Source organism: Falco punctatus, assembly GCF_963210335.1.
Source record: "Falco punctatus genome assembly, chromosome: 3".
Classification (NCBI taxonomy): domain Eukaryota; kingdom Metazoa; phylum Chordata; class Aves; order Falconiformes; family Falconidae; genus Falco; species Falco punctatus.
The window spans coordinates 97,146,162-97,168,287 of NC_137582.1; the positions used below are offsets into that span (position 1 = coordinate 97,146,162).

The window sequence follows — 22,126 nt, forward strand, 5'->3', positions numbered from 1 at the left end:
AGCAAACAAACTTTCTTAGGCATTCTTGTGAGCTTATATTACAGCTCTTCATTTCTTTGCACCACCAAAAAAAGTAGAGGGAAGAAAGAGCCATGCTTCAATAGAATCCCTTCTTTAGGGGAAAAATAGAAAAAAAGGCACTTGGTGTTTATCAGTAAGAACTGAAAAACAACACAGGTTACTGTTACAGCTGTAGATTTCATGTTAAAGTCAGAAAGTTGCAGCAAGCCAAAATGACAGTTGCTGCATGGGTAAAATTCTACACTGGGCATTTAAAACATTTCATTATAATAACAGCTTTTGCATAAGACTCACTGACATCTGAGAATGTCATATCTGGTGGCAAATTAAAACTTCCAAATCTCCATTAGGTTGGTAACTGCTTTTGTTCCCATTGTCAAGATAGCTAAATTGAGATGTAGTGAGTATAGTGATCTGCTACCCACCACAGGGTATGTGTGGCAGAAGGTGCCTCACATTTTACAATCAAAATCATGAACTACAAAATTACACTTAAGGAAATACTGTAGATCCATCTGACTTCCACTGACAAGCATATTTTCTTTGACATATGCACAATCTATTAATGCAAATGAATACTTCAGATCACGGTGAAAATTCAGAGTGGAACATTATACTCTCTGGGACAATCCTGCTCACAAACATATGTACTTGAAATATGTATTCCTCTTCTGTGAGCATGGTACCAACAAATATTCTAACTGTATCCATCATGTCTTGAAATGCCTGTGATTTACGTAGGGTCTAGTTCTGTACCACCACTCCACACGGGTAGCAAAACAGGCTCAGACACACAATGTCTCAAGGTCCTTCACTCCGCTGATTTCTTGGCTTTCTCCTCACAGTCCCATGCATTTCAAGAGGATACCCTCAAGGAGTAAAATATTGTCACACATCTTGGCAGAACCAGGGCCAAAGTGATAAGGAGAAAGAACTGTTAGATCCAAAACATCTGTAAGCATCTGTTTTAATCACAAGTTTATTGTAAGGCTGATAGAGATAACTTATTTATTGTCAGAACCTGCTGCTTAGTCATTATTTCAACCTTTTGCACCTGTTTTAGTGTCTGTCTTGTAATTTATTAAGACCTTTCTTACTCTTTCCTCTAAAGTGTCTGCTTGTGTGCTTATTGCCAGAGCCAGGAACACTTCAGTGTATGAACTAGTGATCCACTCCAGGGCTGGCTGCAGCCCGATGGAAGGGTACGGGGGGGCTGGAAATGGCACACCCTTGTGATACTGCCGCCAGAAATGCGCACACCACGGTATACAGCACTCATAGGTAAAGGGGCTGACTGCCCCCTAAAAATCCTGTCCCCTCCTTTTCGGAAACCCAAGAATAGTCTGATCTAGGCTGATGCTCCTGGTGTTTTGTTGCAGTTCAAGCTATGAGAATACAGCTCTGAAAGAAGCCGGTTTTAACGTTCTCCCTGACTCTTTAGTCTCTTTAGAAATATTCAAATATGTTACTTAATAGCTTTTTATACAAAGCTTTAAGCATTGCATTGTTGACTTCTGCAGATATGAAAGGTAAATTACGGGTATAATGTACTTTTAAATTTGTACTTACACAGGCCAAAAACTTTCTCTCTTTCACTCTCCCTCTATAATAAAATAACATTTCTGCATCAATGTTTCCTTTTCATAAACGTGCCACTTTCTTAATGCCTTGCCAAACTACTGCTTTTTCCTTTTTTCTTTTCATGCATGTAAGTGGAAGCTGCTTTGTGCAACAATTAACAACTGTGCCTGGAATATATCTACAGCTTTTATATATATCATATTTCTGTTTAGACCCTGATTCTGCAGACCTTGCTGCTTAACTTCACACAGCATGAATCTGTGATTTTCATTTTCACTTTAAAATGTATAACAAAAATGAAATTATCACTTGCGTAACTCATTGCTTTCTTGAATGTATTTGTTACCAAGCTTCATAGAAATATTTAACAGTGTTTAAACGACCTATTTAAACAACCTGCTAACTTACTGGGTTCTAATTTCCTTATAGTCACACGAAGTAAAACTTTAAAAAATTATACATCCATAAAAATGGGTTTGTAATTTAATCTTTCTGACAAACATTAAATGAATGACAATTTAAATGAGCCATAGTTCTAAGACAACTTCCCAATCTGAGTGATATCCAAAGTAAGTGAAGTCAATACTTCAGATGCAGTAATGGGCTATCACTCATGATGGCATGAGCACTGTTGGCAGGAAACTATGCTTAATATGAATAAAAAAGTCACACCTAGATTTGTATTCAGCAATGTCTTGCACAACTGAAGAGAGGGAAATAGACATGATAGCTGAGATGCTGGTTTTAAGACCAGTCAAATATCATCTGCCACAGCTACACTTCTGAATAAGATTACCAGTATTCAACATGGTACTGGGAGTTCCTTCTGTTTGATCAAATGGCTGTAACAAATCTTTATCTTACAACACTATTTCAATCCTTGTAAAGTTCCATTACAGGTGAAGATGATTCTTTCTCTATATTAACAAAACTAAATTTGTCCCAGATTCTCTGGCTAATTCGCCTAACAGGGTACTACTTTTCCTTATCTAATAATCATTTTAAAATCATCAGCTTTACTCACATTCACTGATTATAATAGAGCAGGATGTAGCAAGTGTGAAATTTTGTACTAAATTAAGGAAGAGAATCATATTTGCCATTTTAAGTTTTTACTGCAGAAACCTACAAAGCAGCAGATAATTCCAGTCTCCTAATTTATCATACTTAGACACTTTTGCCTTGCTTCAAACTAAGAAATACAAACAGATCATGGTGTCTCCTGGGTTTGAACTTGCACTTGAATACTTGAGTACTGTAAGGCCTTGTACAGTGTCTAATGAGGGTGTGAAGAGACAGTTGCATAGTCTGTTGCTGAGCACAAGTAACGTATGTTCTCTTACACGGTTATCACCTCCATATAGGGGGAGATAAAGTAACTTTTCTAGGTACCATAGAATCACAGAATGGTTTTGGTTGGAAGGAACCTTTAAGGATCGCTTAGTCCAACCCCTCTGCCATGGGCAGGAACACCCTCCACTAAATCAGGTTGCTCGAAGCCCCTCCAGCCTGGCCTGGAACACTTCCAGTGCCCTGGGCAAACTGTTCCAGTGTCTCACCACCCTCACCATAAAAAATGTCTTTGTTATATTCAGTCTAAATCTTTCAGTTTAAAACTGTTGTCCCTTGTCCTGTCACTACAGGCCCTGGTAAAGTCTTTCTCTGTTTTTCTTATAAACCCCCTTTGTATCAGGCTGCATTAAGGTCTCCCTGGAGCCTTCTCTTGTCCCAGCTGAACAACCTCAACTCTCTCAGCCTTTCTTCATAGCAGAGATGTTCCAGCCCTTATTCCATGTTAAAATACATTCCATCAAAAAGCTTTACTTCGCTTCCCTATGTTCCTGCGTTCTTACAGTGGTTTGGTCTGGGAATTAAATTATCTGGTGGCCTACATCACTCCTCTGAATAGTCATTTTTTAAAAATTATTTGATTATACAGAAGAAATTCTAAACTTGGTGTGAAAGACTCCATGTGCAAGACTGTAAGTGCACTGGTAAGTTTAGGAGATTATAATAGCAAAGAGCCAGCTGATTATACTTTTAATATACTTCAGCAATTTTCCTAACCTGATAATAAGCATGACCACATTATTAGAATAATCTAGAATAATCAATGTGGACAGTGGACATAAACTCTTACATTTGTACCCAACAGAAAATTAATTCTTCATGTTTATACCTCTCTTAGAAAACAATGCTCATGGTCGTCATCTTTCTACGCATCTCAGATGTAACATACAGAAGATGTTTATATAAATAAATAGAGGGAGCATAAATAGGCATAGTTATATTTATTCTCTCTATATGTATGTGTTTCAGAAATTATTTCTGTGTGTATAAAAGAACAGCTTTATAAAGATAGCTATCTATGAATTAATAAATTGGTATGTATCCCTTGTGTTTCTTTTCCCTGTTATTAAATCTCTCTTTGTTCAGATTCTTTCCACCATTCTTCTCCTTTCCATGTCATGTTCCCCCAGTTTTTCTTTAGTCTTACATGTCCCTTACATTTCTGGGGTTTGTTTTTGTTCCTGCCTTACTACTGTAGCAGGCCTGGAGAACTGTGTCTGCCTCCCCTCACCATCTGTGGCTGGGTGTTATGGCTGTAATCATCCCAAATAATTCTTCACTCTTTCCGCAAACCTGTACCACAATAGCCTGACATATCTCTAATTGGTTTGATTGGGAAGCCCATGGACCATAACTTCTGTTCCTGGCCTAGATGTTTATTTTTCCTGAGCTAATGACCTGCATTAAAAGTCAGATGGGTTACTGATATTTTATGGTTCTTCACAAAGAAGGAAACAGTACTTACAGTTTTACTCCAGGTGAGACCTGTGGTATGATGCTCTTTGATATAAGCTTGAAGTTCAGACCAGATGTTCAGATATGACTTCACCCAATCAACATGGCGTGTATCGCTGTAAAAACAGAGACAATATTTATATGTGTGAGGGTACTTAAAATCAGAAAGCATTGCTGCTCTTGCTTAAAGCAGGTAAAACCCAATGTCTGCCTTAAAGCCACAGACAAATCAGTTAGCAGGCAGCCAGCCAGCCCAGTGCTGAAAATACTGAGGCCTAACACACTGCAGTGTCTTTAGACCCTTCTAGAGAACAAACAAGGGCAAAGGATGCCTCCAGCAGAGAGTCCTTCCTGCTGGAAGGGTATGTCATCATTCTGTTCAGGCTCAAAGTCAACTGAAGAAGCACTAAAGGTATATGGAGCTGTGCAGCAGCTCCCCAGACTCAAGTTCAGGGTGCTAAATTTTAGAAAATTAAATATCAGAGAATCATAGAATGGTTTGGGTTGGAAAGGACCTTGAAGATCATGTAGTTCCAACCCCCTGCCATGGGCAAGGACAAAATAACTATGGATTCTGCAAGATATTCTAGCTTACAAATTCAAATGTAGCCAGGGTAATACTGGATCATATCATAGTCACCAGACTAAATTATTTATACAACAAGAATTTTTACATTACAAGTCACAAGTTGGCTCTGGAATCATTATTTGGAAGGCTTAGTCTTCCAACAGGACAGTAAGTGAAAACAAGAAATACATAGAGAGAGAAAGAAAAACTGTTTGTAAGATGGAGTCCTTAGTCATGGAGATTTATTTCCAAATAGTGATGGCTATGGACTGGTTGCCTACAAGGATCTGGGATGCTTAATACTGCTGAAGATCTGGGCCGACAGGTTTTATCCAAAACCTACTGAAGTCAAGGGAGAGCCTTCCACTACTTTGGCAGACATTGTGATCTGATTCAGTGTAAAAAGGAAAAAGAATGTAACCTGTTCATACCTTTATGTATATGAGACATTTTCATCTCCAGAATAAGTACTAAAGCTATATTGTAAAATCTTCAGTTACCCCAGTAGGTACTACTTTCAGTAGGTAAACTAAGGCTTCAGGAATAATACATAGCATATATAATACAAAATATTGTATATAGTATATAATGTATATTTATGTATATATACATATACAATAAATATAAATATATACAAAAAGCTTTTATATATATAAAGTTTTCCTTACTAAAGAGGAAAAACTCATAGCAAATACTGTTCTTCCCTGGGATATAAAAATCAAGAACCACAATCTGGCCTCCAAAAGTACCAAATCAACAGGATTTATACATGACTTTTTTTTAAGAGAGCATAGAATGGACCTGTATTCTTTTCTTTTTCTCTGTCAGGTCACAGATCTCATTCACGGACCTTTCTTGTGAATTCCTTGTGCTCTCTAAGAATAATGTAGTGGTACAGAAAAAAATCAAATTAGGAGCTACAGAATTAGATGCTCAGTTGTATACATCTACCACCTAAATGCACATTTTCAAGTGAAGAGCAAGAACAGCGACAGTATGAGTGCACAAATGAGACAAGGATGCGTAGCAGCTAGCTAGCCACACACTGATATGTAAATATGCATTTGCATATAAGCTTATGATGCTGGAATGCCAGAAAATTGAAAATAATCCTGTAATCTGCACAGAGTGAAAACCAGCACTGTTAGTGCTGTTGCCATTCTCACTGCAACATGCTGCAGGTCAAAGACGAGGAGGATACTACTGCAAGCAGATTTTATCAAATGCTTTGTAGTTTACAAAATGCTTTCTGTGATGGCATTGTGAACCCTCTCGGTATGGTTAATGCTCTGTTCTCTGGCTAGTAGACACTGGGGCTTGGCAACATACCTGTGCTTGTAGTCCTTTAATACCCTGTTAGTATAAAAGGTAGCAGCATCATTCATCTCCTTGACATAAGGGCCTGGTTTAGGAGACTAGGACCATCAACCCAGGGTAGCAGGAAACAACAGGAGGAGAAAGGAAGTAAAATATTAGTCAGAAACCATCCCTGATGTATTAGGTAATCACAAAACACCTTCTTGGGTGTAGTAGACTGAAGAACTATGCAGATGAGACTGCAGAGTTCTGCAAGATTTGGAACTATTCTGGGCCACACGATCCAGAAGCGCATTTACAGCCCTCCCAGCCATCCTGTGTGTCACTCACCACTGCTATCCACCCAAGAGCAGGTATGCTTTCACTGACGGCTGAGAGGTGGTTGAACATTTTACTTCCTCTGTTCCTTTCTCTGAAGTTCTGGATTTCCTGAATTTTCTCTGATATTGGCTTGAGAAGCATTGCCACCTCATTCTGGGGGAAGGGGGGGGGAAGAAAAAAAAAAAGGAAAGATAGATGACACTGCTGTTACAATGGGTGGTCCAAAAACACCCTGTGGTTTAACACTGTCCTCCCTGCCCATCGATTTGAAAGTTAGAAAGAAAGGTCAGCATATTCTCTACATTAAAGTAACAATTTAATTACCCTCCGCTGGTTGCAGCAGCAAAATGCACAGACATTAAGTATTAATAATGTGTTGCAGCAAAAATAGTTCTCAGCACTGGCAGCATTTTTACATGCTGCCCAGGTTAAGACCCACAGAGATCCCACAGCTCAGAGTAAGCAGAATGCTTGTACTTTTCATTTGATACCCCTGGAATCTTTTGAGAGTTCAAGTTATTAACCAAGTTGTTCTTTCTATAAGAAACACAAACTACTTGTTAGGTTAATGGCCTCTTATCATCTGGCAACAAGACTGAGAAAGTAATACACTGAAGGCAGTATCAATTTTAGCTTCCCCTATTGGTAAGTTTTAATGTTTTAATTTCCTTTGGCTGTAAGTAGTGTGGGAGGATTTCATGGGAAACACATACTGCCTGCAAGCCATGGTTTGGGGAAATTCTCCTGTGTTTATCAGAAACGAATGGTATCCAGGGGAATGACTGCTGAGCGGAAGGAATAGTGTCTGGAGTGAAGAGAAAAGCAGAATGAATGTAGAAGCTGTCCAAGCTCTTTCCTGTGCAAAGTGAATGCTAATCACACTGGCCCAGTGCCTCAGAAAAACTAATTTAGAGCACTGACTTACTGGGAAGAGTTCTTCCACTCAGAAACAGCACAATCAGGGACAAGGAGTCATTAGTTTACAAGAAAACAACTGCTGCACCTTGAAATCCTGTAAAATGCTTCTACAAAAAGAGTCCAATACTTTATGGCAGAAGTATGCCTTGCAGAATCCAATAACGATGTCCCACTGAAGAGAGTGCACCATTCTGATTTTCCCAGGCACTTCACTTGGAAATCACTCAGGATGTAGCAGAACTCCACTTGTTCTCACCTTTTCTCAGGAGTACTTGTTTAATGGAACTAAGTGCTTGCTGGAGACAACTAATCCTTGTATTCTTGAGGACTGATGCTGTCACGACACACACAGGATGATGTGTGCATATGTCCTGCTTTGTCTCTGTCGTCTGTAAGATATTTCTTTTCACCCTTTCACAAGACCTCAGCTTTACAGAATTTTATGTCACCTTAAAATAAGCATGTCTGCTGCGGATCAACATAGATCAAAAGATATGCCAAAAAAACATAATAAAAAGAGGTTCTGCATTTTTAAAAGAATTTTGATCCAGCTATGGAGCCTTAATATTTTAGTGGTAGTGTAATGTTGAAAAAGGCCTATGCGTCTCAAATGTATGGGGATATTTTTCTTCCCCTAAAACAAAGTGGGTCGGGAGAAAACAAATATTTACAGTATTAGTGGGAGATCAAAAGATTTTTTGCTGATGACTTAATGACCAACATAAGTCATTAAGTCTGAAAAAGCCCTGAAACCTCCATGATTTGTAGTTCTTAAAAACTGATTTTGTTGCCATAACATGATAAAGTCTGCAGGAATCCTTCTTTCTAATTTTTGCTTGTTTACAACATGCTGCAGCTGGTTGGTTCTTTCTTATTTTGCAGGGAAATCTTTCAAGTATGACAGTAGTTAACAAAACTGAAATTTAAGAAAGTGCTTGTTCTGCTTTGATATTATGCCAGTTTTCCTCCCATGAAGTCTAAGGGATATTTACAGTTCTTAGCTTACTGTGAATCTTCATGGCCCAGTTCCAGCCAAAGAGAGTATCAGGGCTAAAAATACAGCTCCACAGATGCCTGGTGTATCTAGACAGCACTGGGAGGCAGCATGTTTCTGTGGATAGGGCACAGAAGTGGGAGTCCACAAACAGGGGCTCTCTTTGAAACAGCTCTCCCACCAAATCATCGTCAGGTTTCAGGAGAGCTGTGTTACCTTCCTGTGCTTCAACTTTCTATATATGAGATGATGCTAATGAAGCTGTTTGATTTTGTACAACACTTTGATAGCTTCAGATAAGATGGCAAAATTAGGGCCCAACAGTTTCCTGGATGGTACCGTAAGACCCACGCCTCCTCCTCCTCCTCCTAGAAAAACTCCCAACCAGTTTTGTGGGTTTTTTGTCAGTGGTACAAACAGAATTTCTATCCCTCAGAACACAGAACTTAACCTGTACACTGAATCAACTGTTTATAAAAACATAGTGGATTTATGTAATTTCACAGAAAAAGTGCCCTGTGGGAGTTTTAAAGGTGAAATATGTACTGCTAAGGAAAGTAGCTCAAAGTAATCATTCACTTGGCACTGTAGTGACACCAGACAGAGCCACAAAGGGCTTGAGGCTTTGCTCAGCTCTGTCCCATGTGAAATGTACTGGGAGAGCAGCGCAGCCTCCCTTCCCTTTGCTGTGCACTCATCCTGTTCTGCAATGGCTGCTGGCTGGCTGAACAAAATGTGTGTGTGTGTGCAAGCTTCTTGTGATCCAAGTTTCTGTGTAAGGGTCAGACACAAAGGAACACCGGCTTGCAAGGAATCAATTTGAGTTCTGGCTCCCTGCAGTCAGTTCTAAAATTTTAGTTAGTGATTAAATTGCAGATGAAGTATCATGTATATGGTATGTGGGTAGAGAAAGGCTCATTAATTCTGGCAGTAATCAGCCTTGTTTGGCTCTACAATCTAGAACCAGTTGTGCTGAGGGTTCTAGAAGAATAATCTCTTTATTGCAATTAATATTTAAACAGCTGATGATTAATAAAATTATTGTCTATACTGTATCTCTAAGAAAAAATGAATTCAAGGAGATGAATCAGAGCTGTTGGAAAAATCCTCAGCATGCCTTTGGCATGTGCTAGATAAAACTTCTTGTCATTTAAGACAGCACAGTTGTTTAACAAAAATTTAAGAGTCTTTGTATAAACACCATTCCTATTATAATATCAGTTTTGCTAAAACGTTTAAAAACGCAACAGTGGCACAACTTGGAAATATCAAAAGTAATTCCCAGTCTGCCTTTGTCCTTTTTTAGTAATTATTAAAGACAGATGGTCTTTTTAAGCATTAATACCTAAACAAACAGCCAGCTTTGATCTATGTCTTATAATTCTTACTAGAAAATCAAGACTAGTAAGACTACTGCAGTGATTAGCCAAAACACTCCAAAAAAAGTTACAGCATGTAACAAGAACTGCCTTAGGCTTTGGCTTCAGAGACTTAATAGTCTCAGCCCAGTCTCATAAAATGGCCTGGCATCCCAGTATTCCAACAGACCACACCAAACAGACTTTCTTCTCCTTAACGTTTTTGTAATACTCACCCAAGAAGATCCCCAGTTGACAGGTTTAACAGAACCAGGACACATGGATTTAATTCAGGAAAATGGCCGAACTTTTGGCTTTTGTGATTTTTGTGATTAGCCTGTGAAGTCAACACTAAACTGAGTGACTTGCTTAAACTTTGGCTGCTTGAGCCAGTGATTACTTGAAAACCTCAGCTTTAATTTGAGAAAACATGTATTTTCTCAGGACTGTTGCTGTCTAGAAACCTGCCAGCATGAATCACAAAGGCGCAAAACCCAGAAGGTAAATAAAAATACAGTTTTGAAAGATATTATGTATTTTTAAGCTAATCTTAAATGGTTTTGAGGGGTGAGATTGTTTAGTGAAGAATTTTTATGTTGATGGGTGGCAACACAATTCAGACCTCACTATTACAATGTTTAAATCAACCTGACCTATTATGAAAAAACCATGGTGAGGGTACAAATACCCTTTCAAGTTATGCTAACTAGGGGGTGGCAACCTTTGGCGTAGAAGCAGTAAAAAAGGACTGAGAGCATTTGGGATCAGCATCCCCTTCATTTTACTCAGCTGCAACCAGAACTGTGTGACTACAACCTTTATTCCACGGTCTGCAGTTGTGTTATTTTCTTCTGTCAGTTCAAAATCTCCATCATACTTACACTGTATTTTTCACAGGCAAGTTTGAAACACGGGGTTGATTTGTATCAGCTGTCTTTGTGTGTGTTGGCAAGTAGGGCAGCTTAATAGGAATGGTTCTGTAGAGCAAAACAGTTGGTGCTGAGGACCTGACATTCATACTATAGCCATTTGAGGGGGGAAGATGTTTTGGACTAGCTGTAAATTGTGCTTTAGGTGCTGTCTGGGAGTGTATCTTCCATTTAACTTCATTGGAAAAATACCCATTTTGTACACCCTAAGACTGCTCTACAATGTGAATTACAGCATAGTAGATGGGGCTGATTTGAAGGAAAAATATAGTCCCACTGTGAACTAAAACATTAACATAGACACAGGCATTATCTCTGCAAACAGCCTAGTACAGCCCTATCCCACATTTCATCCTTTCAAGGGATGAAAGATGTCATGGACAGCATCCGCCACACTCAGTTCTAATAATTTAAAAAGGGAGCATCTGCTCTCAGCTGAGACTCGATTCCCTTTATTGTAAATGAATAAACAGATGTCCCCGAAGAATTCGTTCCACCTATGACTAGATGTTAGAAGACTATATATTAGACGACATTAATAAATGTGAAGAATGCACTCTAGAGGTCCTGACATTTACTGTAAAGAGAGCCTAGAAAGCCAGCTTATGCAACATGCCTACCTTGACAGATAAGCTGGCGAGCAGAATCCCATCCTCTGCCTATAGGAACAAGATACTGGTAGCTTAAGTGATCACCAGTGAGATGCATTTCTGCTATGAGTGGCTATGATTCTAGAACTAAAATAGTTTTAGATAAACTTTAATTTCCCGTATTTTGTATTTTGTAAAAGGAAATCTGTAAAGAAGACTTTAAAATTTAAGTTAGTCCTTTTTTTGCATATATGTGGCTTAGGAAAGGGTTGTATTTTTTGTCGCAGTTGTGTATCAACAGTTTCAATGGAATCAGTGTTCATATTAGGCTGAGATATAACCTCTTTCTTAAAGTGTATGGAAAATATATTTTTTTTTCCAGAGGTGAGTCTAAGCTAGTTGGTAACTTTGAGGCTCCCAGTGCTGCATCCGGATTCCTCAAATGCTTACTTTTTTTTTTTCTTTTCATTATTACTTCTGCAGTGAAATACTACCAGCTTTTGTTGGTGGCTGTCAAACTGTTCTTTTAGCATTGCCTGCCTCCACTTCTCCTTGTAGAAAGTGTTTCACATTTGGTACCACAGTTTTGCTCTTCAAATTGCACTATAACCTATTGCACCTTAATCCAATGCTTTCTCTGCAAGCATTTTCTCATTAGCAGTAGAGACCATCAGTGAGATCTTTATGATCACTACATTCATATCCCTGTAGTATTGTGTATTTTCAGGGTTCAAAGGTCTCCCCCTACCTAACTACAGAGACATTTTTTTTTTTCTGGTCTCATTTTCTTAGACTGTAAATCTTCAACATAGTGGTGCTACAAGTGTTTCATTTGTCAATAGTCAATAGCACAGGTTTGCCACTTCAACTCACTGCTGTGCAACAGCAGGACTATGACACAGAGACAGATCTGCAGAAATGTCTGGTCAGCTTCATCAGCACAGAAGCTTAGACACATTTGTGTGCTTCCAAAGTGACTTAATTGGTATTTGGCTTTTATTCTTCTTAGACAGTGCGTAGATTTTCAATCTAACAGCCAATAATAGCTGTAGCAGTTTTGTGCTTTGTGGGAAAAAACCAGGGAAGACTAAACCATAACCCCACATGACAAATTCCAAGTTTAGTCATTTGTGGGTTTATTTTGAAATGTAAACTCTGAGGGAGAGCAAATGGATGGGAACATGAAAGACCAATACCTTCTAACCAGTGGAGAAATCGAGGGCCTGATACAAACTGCACGCTTCAGTTACAGCGCTGCGGAATCACACCCAGTGCTTTTCGGCCAGGACTCTGGCTGGTTTTGAAATGGACTTGAATCCTCTATATATTGTTTTCCTGTCCACTACAGCTCTCTGTGGGCAGTATATTCAACAAGGAAGGGTCCTCCTGCTGTAGGCACACAGGCACCACCATCCCACCCCTAATCAACAAGAGCAATTACACTAATGAACTGTTTTCAGCCTTTTGATTAACTACTCCTCAGTCTTTGCTGCTGTTGATCATAGTCCATGTCAGTGGGGCCCAGGGCATTCCAGGTAGCAAAGTTCTGCCAGAAGAAGTTCTGGAGCCACAATTGTTTTGTTCACAACATCTGCAATCTGACAAGTCTTTGCTAAGGCCAATCAATTAGGTTTCATGTGGGATGTGTCCCAGAACAGGCATGTTAGATGGTGCAGGCTTCCAGCCTTGGACATTCAAGTAGTTCACCCGAGATGTCCCCAGAGACAAATTGTAAGACTACGAGGTTCAATAAGCAGTCCTGAAGTCTGTATAACTTTCAGAACTCAAGAATCATTGGTTGTGGTATGATTTAAACCACAGTAAACTTAGAAAAAATTGAAATAACCCGTGAACTGAAAAGCCCTGCTTTTCAGTCAGCTGTATCCCCAGTACTTTCCCTTTTAGAAGATCAGGCACAGTCCCGAAATCCCGGGAAACAATTGTGCAGCACAAAGAAAGAAGTGTACTGGTTTGAATTTGTGTTTAGTAGAAATAAAGAATGTGATACTTAATGGGAAAGGGAGTGTCACATCAGCATAGCTCAGTGGGATCTCACATGGTACAGTCTGAATATGAATATTGCTACAGGGATTGAAAACAGCAGGGTGATTTCAGGACATTGTTTCGGGACACAGCAGAATTCCAATAAGAGTCTGTAGGATCCCCAGAGCTGCTTGGCAAGTATGTCAGATGAGGAGCTAGAGTATCATCTTCGATAATGTCTTCCTTACGGGGTGATGCTGTTCTTAGTCCAAGTATAGACGTACTGGTGTAAACAAGTGCAGGGAGCCTTTGCTTACTGGAGCCTGGTTCTTGCACAGAACATGAACCGCTGGAGAGTCAGTGCCTGGTGCTGTTGATGTGAGCCAGTCTAGAGGTGTGCAGTAACGTGCATCTCTGGCTCTATTTCTCTTCTGTACAGGCTGGGAGATGTAGCACTGATTCCTTCTGTATTCCCTGCATCCCTAGGCGTCTCTGGGCATTCTTATGGCAGAGTGCACTGCCCCTGGGGCAGAGCTGAATCTCAAATGTATCCATCTTTTTATTGCAGGGGCTATTGACCTGGGAGGTTTGGTAAACAAAAATGAGGAAGGTGAAATAGTGCCAGGATACCTACAGAAGTTAACTATGAGAAAGACATTGAGGTGCTGGAGCGTGTCTGAAAAAGAGCAACAAAGCTGATGAGGGGCTGGAGCACCAGGCTGATGGGGAGCGGCTACCGGGGGGTGTTGAGCCTGGAGAGGAGGGGGCTCAGGGGGGACCTTATGGCTCTCTACAACTACCTGACAGGAGGCTGCAGGAGGTGGGGGTCGGTCTCCTCTCCCAGGTAACAAGCAATAGGACAAGAGGAAATGCCCTCAAGTTGCTCCAGGGGACGTTTAGATTGGATATTAGGAAAAATTTCGTCACCAAAAGGGTTGTCAAACCTGGAACAGGCAGACCAGGGAAGTGGCTGAGTCACCATCCCTGGAGTGATTTAAAAGACTTGTAGATGTGGCACTTAGGGGCATGGTTTCGTGGTGGACTTGGCAGTGTTAGATTTATGGTTGGATCTTTTCCAACCTGAATAATTCTATGATTCTATGATCAGAAAATATAATGAGCTTGAGGCTGATTTAATGCAGTTGAGTGCCTTTGGGAAAAAATTATGAGATAACAGGTGTCAGGGGGCTATCTGGACCTGAAACTGAGTAGGAGTTTGCAGCAATATCCAAAAATGAGCCTGTAAACACTGTAAGGCAGCAGGCTAGCGACTGAAAACTGTCAGTTGGTCCATCACTGCGGCTGTGACCACATGTCGCATGCAGTTGTAGGCTTGCTGATAACAGAAATATATCAACAGTCTGGCAAGGTTTCAGAGAACAGGAGGGGGGAAGGGGGTGCCCTTGGAGCTTAGGCTCTGTCCGTGTCTCTCTTGGCACCTTCTCTAAGTCTGGGACCTGAGGACCTTAAAAGGACTGAACCAAATTCTTCCTTAAGCTATTTCTAGATACAGAGGTGCAGGTTTGCAACAGACAACCAAGTAGAACAGCAGCAAAACTTGGCTCAGACTCTTTTGCTTAAGTAAGTAATAAGTTAACGAGGAGAGGAGTATCCTGCTCTTCATATTTTTAGAAAACAGTAGGAATGATCCCAGTAGGTATGAGGAAAAGTAGTGAGAAATGGAATGATATAAGCAACTCAAGGTAATTATAAAACAAATCCTGCTAGGATGCAGAATAAGAAGTCCCTGGAGTCCTGTTATTGAAGTACTTTAAAAATAGAAGGGAGAAAAAAATGAGCAATCCTACACTGACAGAGAGTAGAGAACTGTAAATCTTCATCTTTGATTTCTATATAAAAATTCTGAGAATAAGTCCTTTATTCAAAGAAATTGCCACAACTATTCTACATTTTTTGCTTGAGTATAAAAAACTAAAAACCTCAGGATTCAGTCTCATGTGCCTAAGTCTAACTTCAAATACAGTTTCTTGGGTTTCAGTGGTTTTTCTCCCTTTTCTTGCAAGAAAAGGGAAAGCTCTCCTTTAGTTCTCCCCTTCTTCCACCCCTCTCCTCCCACCTGTGTGCAGAATCTGGATGTTTAAACTAGGTGTTTAATTGGAATGTTTGTCTGCACAATGTTAGCAATGAAATCCATGAGCTCTGGCAGTTGTACAAACTCATTTTTTTTTAATGAGAAACTACGTAATCGTTTATAGTCTGAACTGCATCTGTCATTTAAATCTGTTTGTCGTACTTCTTATCACGAGTATGCTCATCCTGGATATGTTTACATTGATTCACAGAATAACTTATTAACTAGTTCCCAGTATAGGAACTCATGGATTACTCATGACCTCAAAGCAACTCTTAAAATTGTTTGAACTCTTAAAGTGAAATAAAACAACTAATAAAGAGATACAAGACAGTATGTAAGATGCCATTTACAAACAATTCAGTACAGTGACTTTGAGCAGTGATCTCATACGTTAGTATTCATGATCATAAATTTTTAAAAAATTGTTAAACAGATAAACTTGCTCAGGAACACTAATAAATTTTAAGATTATTATACAATAAAATAATAATGTTTCAATCAGAATTGTATTTGGCTTAGACTATGGGGAATAGAAAATTCAGATCTAAACTATTTCATAATGCTTTGTGGAGGTTTATCTTAAAAAATATCTTCTGAATTGCCCAAGCAACATGCAAACGCATGGTCTCAAAATACCTTTTTAAACAACTTCTCACAGAATGTAGCAATATGCTTATTTATTTTCCCTTCTCCATCTTCTCCGTACTATCTCATATATAGTAAACAATTTATAATAGATATTTTTTTGCTTTAATGTTTGAAATTTGGCATCAGAAAATAATTTCTAGTAAGTGGATGAACTGAAGAACCCCATCTTGCTGAATAAGCCTGCATCCAGCAGCCATTAGCTAGGACATACACAAACAGGAATATCAACCGGTGGTTTTGTCATGTGATCTCTTCCACTGCATATATAAATATAGAACATGACCATAAAAAGTAACAGAACATGCTCTCTGTGAAGTAATTTATTGCAGTTGATGCTAGCTTGGTATGCCAGCTGGAATTACCTTCCCAGCTCCTACTATTTTCACGTATACAGATAATAAAGACTGTGCACTGCAACAGGTTCCAAATGAAAAAATATCAACATTAATAACAAGAAGCAAAACCCTGCAAAAGCAACTTCCGCAAGCTTAACTGTTTGAAAATGTTTGCTAGTGACTCACAGCAGGAATTAAAGAGCTAAATGAATACTAGGGCTTCACCATTTTCATAGAGGGGCAAAAATACTGCTTTTTGTACAATATAAATTTCTTTTTTTGCTGAGCACAAAAGATCTAAGGATTATTATACATATAGGAGCTTTCTTTTTGTTTGAATTCCTTATTCATTAGTTTGTAAGCTGCAAGAGCTGAGCTAATTTATTTTTCCAGGGCATTTTCCCCTCCCTCTTTTTTTTTTTTTTTTAAGGGCACCATGTATGACATCCCAACATGACAGGAACTCAGTAAATCCCCTCAGTCTCCACACCGCTGTCTCTGAATGTCTACAAAGCTACTATGCCATAATCGCAACTCACTGGCTCATTCACAGCTTTACATTATAAAGCAAACAGTCTAGACAGCTGAATGACAGAATTACTCTCTTTTCTCTTGCATTTATAGATATGCTGTCATCTTCATTTGCTTTTCTCTACTCTGTGCATTCTGATACACTAATGATTAGCTTTCCTGTTTGGATTCCACACTGACTCTGTGGCTCTAGGCTATAAATACAACCAGAGCCCAGATGACATCACATCAACAAGGTCCTGGGGGGCTGGGGGGAGGACCCCTGCTTCTCTCCTGCTCCTGGGTTAGCTGGTGAAAACCAGATTTTTCAAAATGGTTAACCAATCTGGCTTTACAATAATTTTTTTTTTTCCCCCATCGAGATGGAGATAGAAAAAGCCTAGTGCCTGGAAGCATCACTCTCTGCGGTGGAAAATACTGTTAAGTTCCACAGAATAGGCAGCCTTCAGTTATTTTCAGGTCTGTCTGTAGTATAGATGAAATCTGTGCAAAAAATATGTGCAAAAAAGAGAAAAAGAATGAACAACAACATGTGTTTGGATGCCTATAAAAAATGTGTACCTAACAGGCTTTATGTTAACAAAACTTAAGTAACTGGACTGGGTTTGTTCTCACTGAGAAAGAAACTTAAGTCTGTAATATTCCTGGGATTTTAACTTCAGAATGACATGTACATACATATCATGTGGCATTTGCTTGGTGCTAAAAGATAGTTAAATGATAAAAGCATACTTTCTTGCCTTCAACAAGTTGCAGAAATCTATGCAAGCCTGATAACGTGCAACTAAGACATATGGATACACGTGGCCAGCTCTGGTGATGTTTATGACAAGATTTTTATTATTTGTTACTTTTCTTAATGCCTCTGTGACTGTCATTCTGGACTGCTGGAAAATCTCTTTTAACTTTTTTTTTTCCTTGTTTTGTTGCCATTTTTAAGATGAAAATTTCTAAACTTTACAGCTGAAAAAATCTCAGAAGCTTGACTTGAGGTCAGAAGGTTGTAAAGGTAAAAGTGGGGAGAAGCCATTGCCATTCTCATGTGAAGGGCAGAGAAAATCATACCTATAGCACATCGGCACAGAAGGCCAAACAGTGAGCCACAGCTTTTATCCTTACCGGAGCTGGGACACCACCACCACTTCAGAACATTGCATTACATGATCGGCCATTGGAAACTGTTCACTGGGGAATACTTTATCTATGAGCATGATGGTTTTGTGGGCCACTGGGTGCGATTGTATTCACAGCCAATATAAATGACTGCTTGAGGCCTGTACCAATGGGAATTTTGCCTGTTCTCTGTGAGTCATGACCCACTTTTACTCTCTGAGATCAGGGACAGCTGGAAAAACAACTGATCTCTTGCTTGGAACTCTATAAATCTAAAGTCTCGCCTGGAATATCTGCGCTTTTTTTTTCTTTTTTTTTTCTTTACCTTGAGTACCCTTGCTATTAAAACATACTGATCAGAAAAACTTCTAAATGGTGTCTCTAAGAACAATAATGATGGAAAAAAAATCAATAATTTACAGCAGCGGCAGAGAGTTCTGATTTGAAAATACAGAGTTTAATGAACTATGGAGCAGTGAGCTAGGGGAAAAAGAACTGAAGACCATGGACAGACTGTGCAAGTGAAGTCTTCATTCTCTGCACGCTCCAGAAAGGAAGGTTTGCGGGTGGTCCCACTGAAAAACTACATGACTACTGTACCCAGGAATCATACAGTGCTACTGGTCAAAACCTTGGGACCACTAGAACCTACAAATGAGATCTCATAGCAACTCCACATCTTCCCTGAGCTTTCTAACTGAGGGGAGAATTTAAATACTTGCCACTAAAATAAGTACATAAATCAACTTGATATAAATAGGTTTTGCATTTTCTTGACAAATTGCTTTGCCTTTCTTCCAGAATTGGCCTAAGCTGGACCTTAGCTTGGAGAATATTGAGTCTACAGGCTAGTACTGATTTTTCTCTCACTAGCTTATGTGCTGAACTCAAAGTCTGTCATATAGCATCCCTGGGGTCCTAGCAAAAAGCCATTCTATTCCATGGCATTTCCACCTTCCACAGAAACGCTGATACCACTTACAGCCATAAAGTGGAAACCTCCTTTCATTTCTTCAATGATCTTATACATATTGGTACAGAAAAAGTTCTTAACTCTGAACCATGGCTTTCTGATTATTGCAGCACCTTGTTGATAAAACTGAAAGCAAGCCTCTAAGTGCACTCCATAAATAAAGTAACAAATAAAAGCAGATGCAGGGATGATAACTCACAGGAACACAGCCTTTTTAATACACTGCTCCTTGAAATGCTAGGTCACTTTTCTTACCTCTTGAGGCTCTTGACACTGAGATGCTAACACCAGGAAAGATCTCTGCGCCTGGAAAGCAGCACGTACCATCTCTGCCTGTAACAAAAGGAGGAATATAAATTAAACTTTAGCCTGCAACCCCCCATACCTCTTCTTGGCAGCTCAAAGTCAAGTGTGACAGCTCAGATCTTTCTTGTTGCTTCTCATCTAAATCACAGCAATGCTGACTAGAAGAAATGTATTACAGTTTTGGCTTAGCTATAAATTTTTTTGAAGTCTAAGGTTAAAGTTCCCTATCTTCAGATAGGGGAGAAATGAGTTGATATGCAGTCTTTTGGTTATCATTTATAAGATTAGTCACAGGAGGACTTAATTTTAACACTTCAGAGAATGTCTAGGGATTTTAATGGCAATGTTTATACTTGAGCGCATGATAACAACTTATCACTGCTGAGAACAGCAACCTGTAAACTTTCTGTTGAACAGTAACTTAGACTGTAGTGATGTTTAAGAAGAGTTGAGCTTGGCGTATTTGCTGAGGGGCTACGCTGTAATTCATTCCTTGCCTGTCCTCTGTGAGCAGATCCTAAGATTGATGGCTATGAGAGATCTTAGCTGAAGGTGGCTGAAGACTTCTGGGCAATTTTCCCCCTCCAGAACTCTAGAATTTGGGTTAAAGTGGCGTCTGACAGCATGTTTACATGCTAACAGTGTGGATGCGAGCTAAATCTCTGCACTCCCAGGTGTTCCCCACTGCTCAAATTTCTGGTCTGTTTGGTGTTTTTGAACACAACACATCTTCCGTACATTATGAACTATGTACCTTGATTAGAATCTAATTGCTATTTCTGTACCACCTATACCTCATTCAAGTGGATGCGCAGTGAGTAGGAGAAAGCATTACTGGTATAGGAAACAACTATTCATAAGTGATTTATATTGCTAAATAAAAACCAAAGCAAACCAAATGCTGCTAAGTTAATCTAATATGAATAGGTACATTTATAATCACTTTGTGAAAGAGTGGGGAAGCTCATGCTGCTTTTCCTTGGGGTTTCTTCAATCTAAAAAGAAAACAGTGAAATTTTATACACAGGCCTATATGGATGCAACTTAAAATACAGAAAAGTCAGGAAAATTGAAATTGTAGCAAAGTAAAACAGCCAAATTGTGTTTACTGATCTTAAAATGTAACGGCATGAATAAAACATAGTCTGTTAGGATGAAAATTACTGCAAGGAAGACAGTAAAAGAGCCCAACTTGGACAGTATTTGCGGGGAAGGGGATATTATGGTCTGACAGGCTGAGATTTGGAAGAGGGTAATCATCTCTATAAATAGATGAAGAAATAAGTAATAAGGGAAATTGTATGATGTAGGAGACTTAAATTTTCCAGACATAGACGTAAATACCATCAATAATAACAAGGTTTAGATATTTTTAGACATTTCAGAAGACTGACTCTTTGGTTCAGAAATTCATACAACAACAAAATGAGTGCTATTTTTTTTTTTTTTTTTGTGTAAGGAGGATCTTGCAGAACAGCTGACCAAAACCTCATGTTCTAGGAGGAAGTGATTATGGATGGATTTGGTTCTTCTTAAATTGCAAGATTGACAAAAATAAATCTATAGCTAAGGCTTGGTGTCTTAGAATGGCAAACTTCTAGAAAATAGAAAAATCAGTGAATGAAGATGACTGGCCTGAGGAATTTAATGATTTGAGTGCAGGAAAGGATGGATTTACATTAAGAATGGAAATAATCTATGCATGCTGGGCAGGAGTGAGAAATTGTAGGGAGGAGCTAGAGTCTCTGAATGAATAAATAACAAAAGAAAGGTACTAGGAAGAGGTACAAAATGCCCAAAGAATGAGAATAGATCTCGATTATCAAGGAGAACTTTCTTTCAGGCATTATAAAATACAGAAGCAAAGGAATGATGGATAAAGGCCGTGTTGAACTGTACCTTGCACAGAAAAGTAAAACAAAGCTGTATCTTTTTAACTACCAGAACAATAAAGAAATAAAGTGATTAAATGAGGCCATGGTAATGACCTGAAGGGTAAGCTGGGCATGCCTTCATTGTTTTTGATGTATAGGTTACCTGTTATTGAATAAATGCTTTTCCCTAGTTTCAAGGAAGCTGATGTACATGAAGATATTGAAAGGATAGCTAAGTAGAATGATGATAAATCAACGGGAATTACATCATTTGAAAGGGAAGTCAAATATATGTAGCCTACTGTGACAAAATCATTAGTCCATATTATTTTCGTTCTAGAGTACTGAAGACACTGGCAGATGGAAGCATAAGTAGAAAAGATTTTAAATATATATCAATTGGAGATAGTACCAGGTGAAAGAAGTATGCAATGATGGATTGGTCAAATATGTCCAAGAAGAGGGAGAAAAAGTGTATAAAGTGATTTCATGGCTGTTAATTTGACTTCAGCATTGTGCACATTTAGAACAGATTTGAAATGAGTGATTAAAAACACATGAAAATTAAAAATGGGAGAAGTTACAATGAGATTATCTGTGGTTAAAATCATTATTTCTGGGGATTATTTAGAGTTTTCTGTTTCTTAGACAAGAATAATGTGTCAGATCTAATATATTTATATATTATATGAAACACTTATTGAGTGTACTCATAGGAAACTATGCAAATTAGTATAAAAACTCTTAAGTTGGATAAGAAGCTGGATAAATGGAGACAACAACAGGGTATATTACAGACAGTGTTATTTGAGAGGAGGAAAGTTGCCAGTTGTATTTGTCAGGGGTTAGTTTTAGGAACAATCAAT

General features: G+C 38.9%; 1 protein-coding gene and 1 long non-coding RNA gene across 3 annotated transcripts in view; one reads left to right on the forward strand and one right to left on the reverse strand.

Moving 5' to 3' along the window:
* The window catches only part of LOC308060041, a 61,231-nt gene that overhangs the window by 24,489 nt on the left and 14,616 nt on the right, over positions 1-22,126 (forward strand). The window lies entirely within an intron of this gene.
* The window catches only part of CAP2 (cyclase associated actin cytoskeleton regulatory protein 2), a 68,554-nt gene that overhangs the window by 16,863 nt on the left and 29,565 nt on the right, over positions 1-22,126 (reverse strand). Inside the window, exons 4-7 of the mRNA XM_080378241.1 lie at positions 19,336-19,413; positions 6,623-6,766; positions 6,305-6,390; positions 4,418-4,523 (exon numbers count right to left, since the gene is read on the reverse strand). Of these exons, the coding sequence (XP_080234367.1) occupies positions 4,418-4,523; positions 6,305-6,390; positions 6,623-6,766; positions 19,336-19,413 (414 nt within the window). The remainder of the gene's footprint in view (positions 1-4,417; positions 4,524-6,304; positions 6,391-6,622; positions 6,767-19,335; positions 19,414-22,126) is intronic.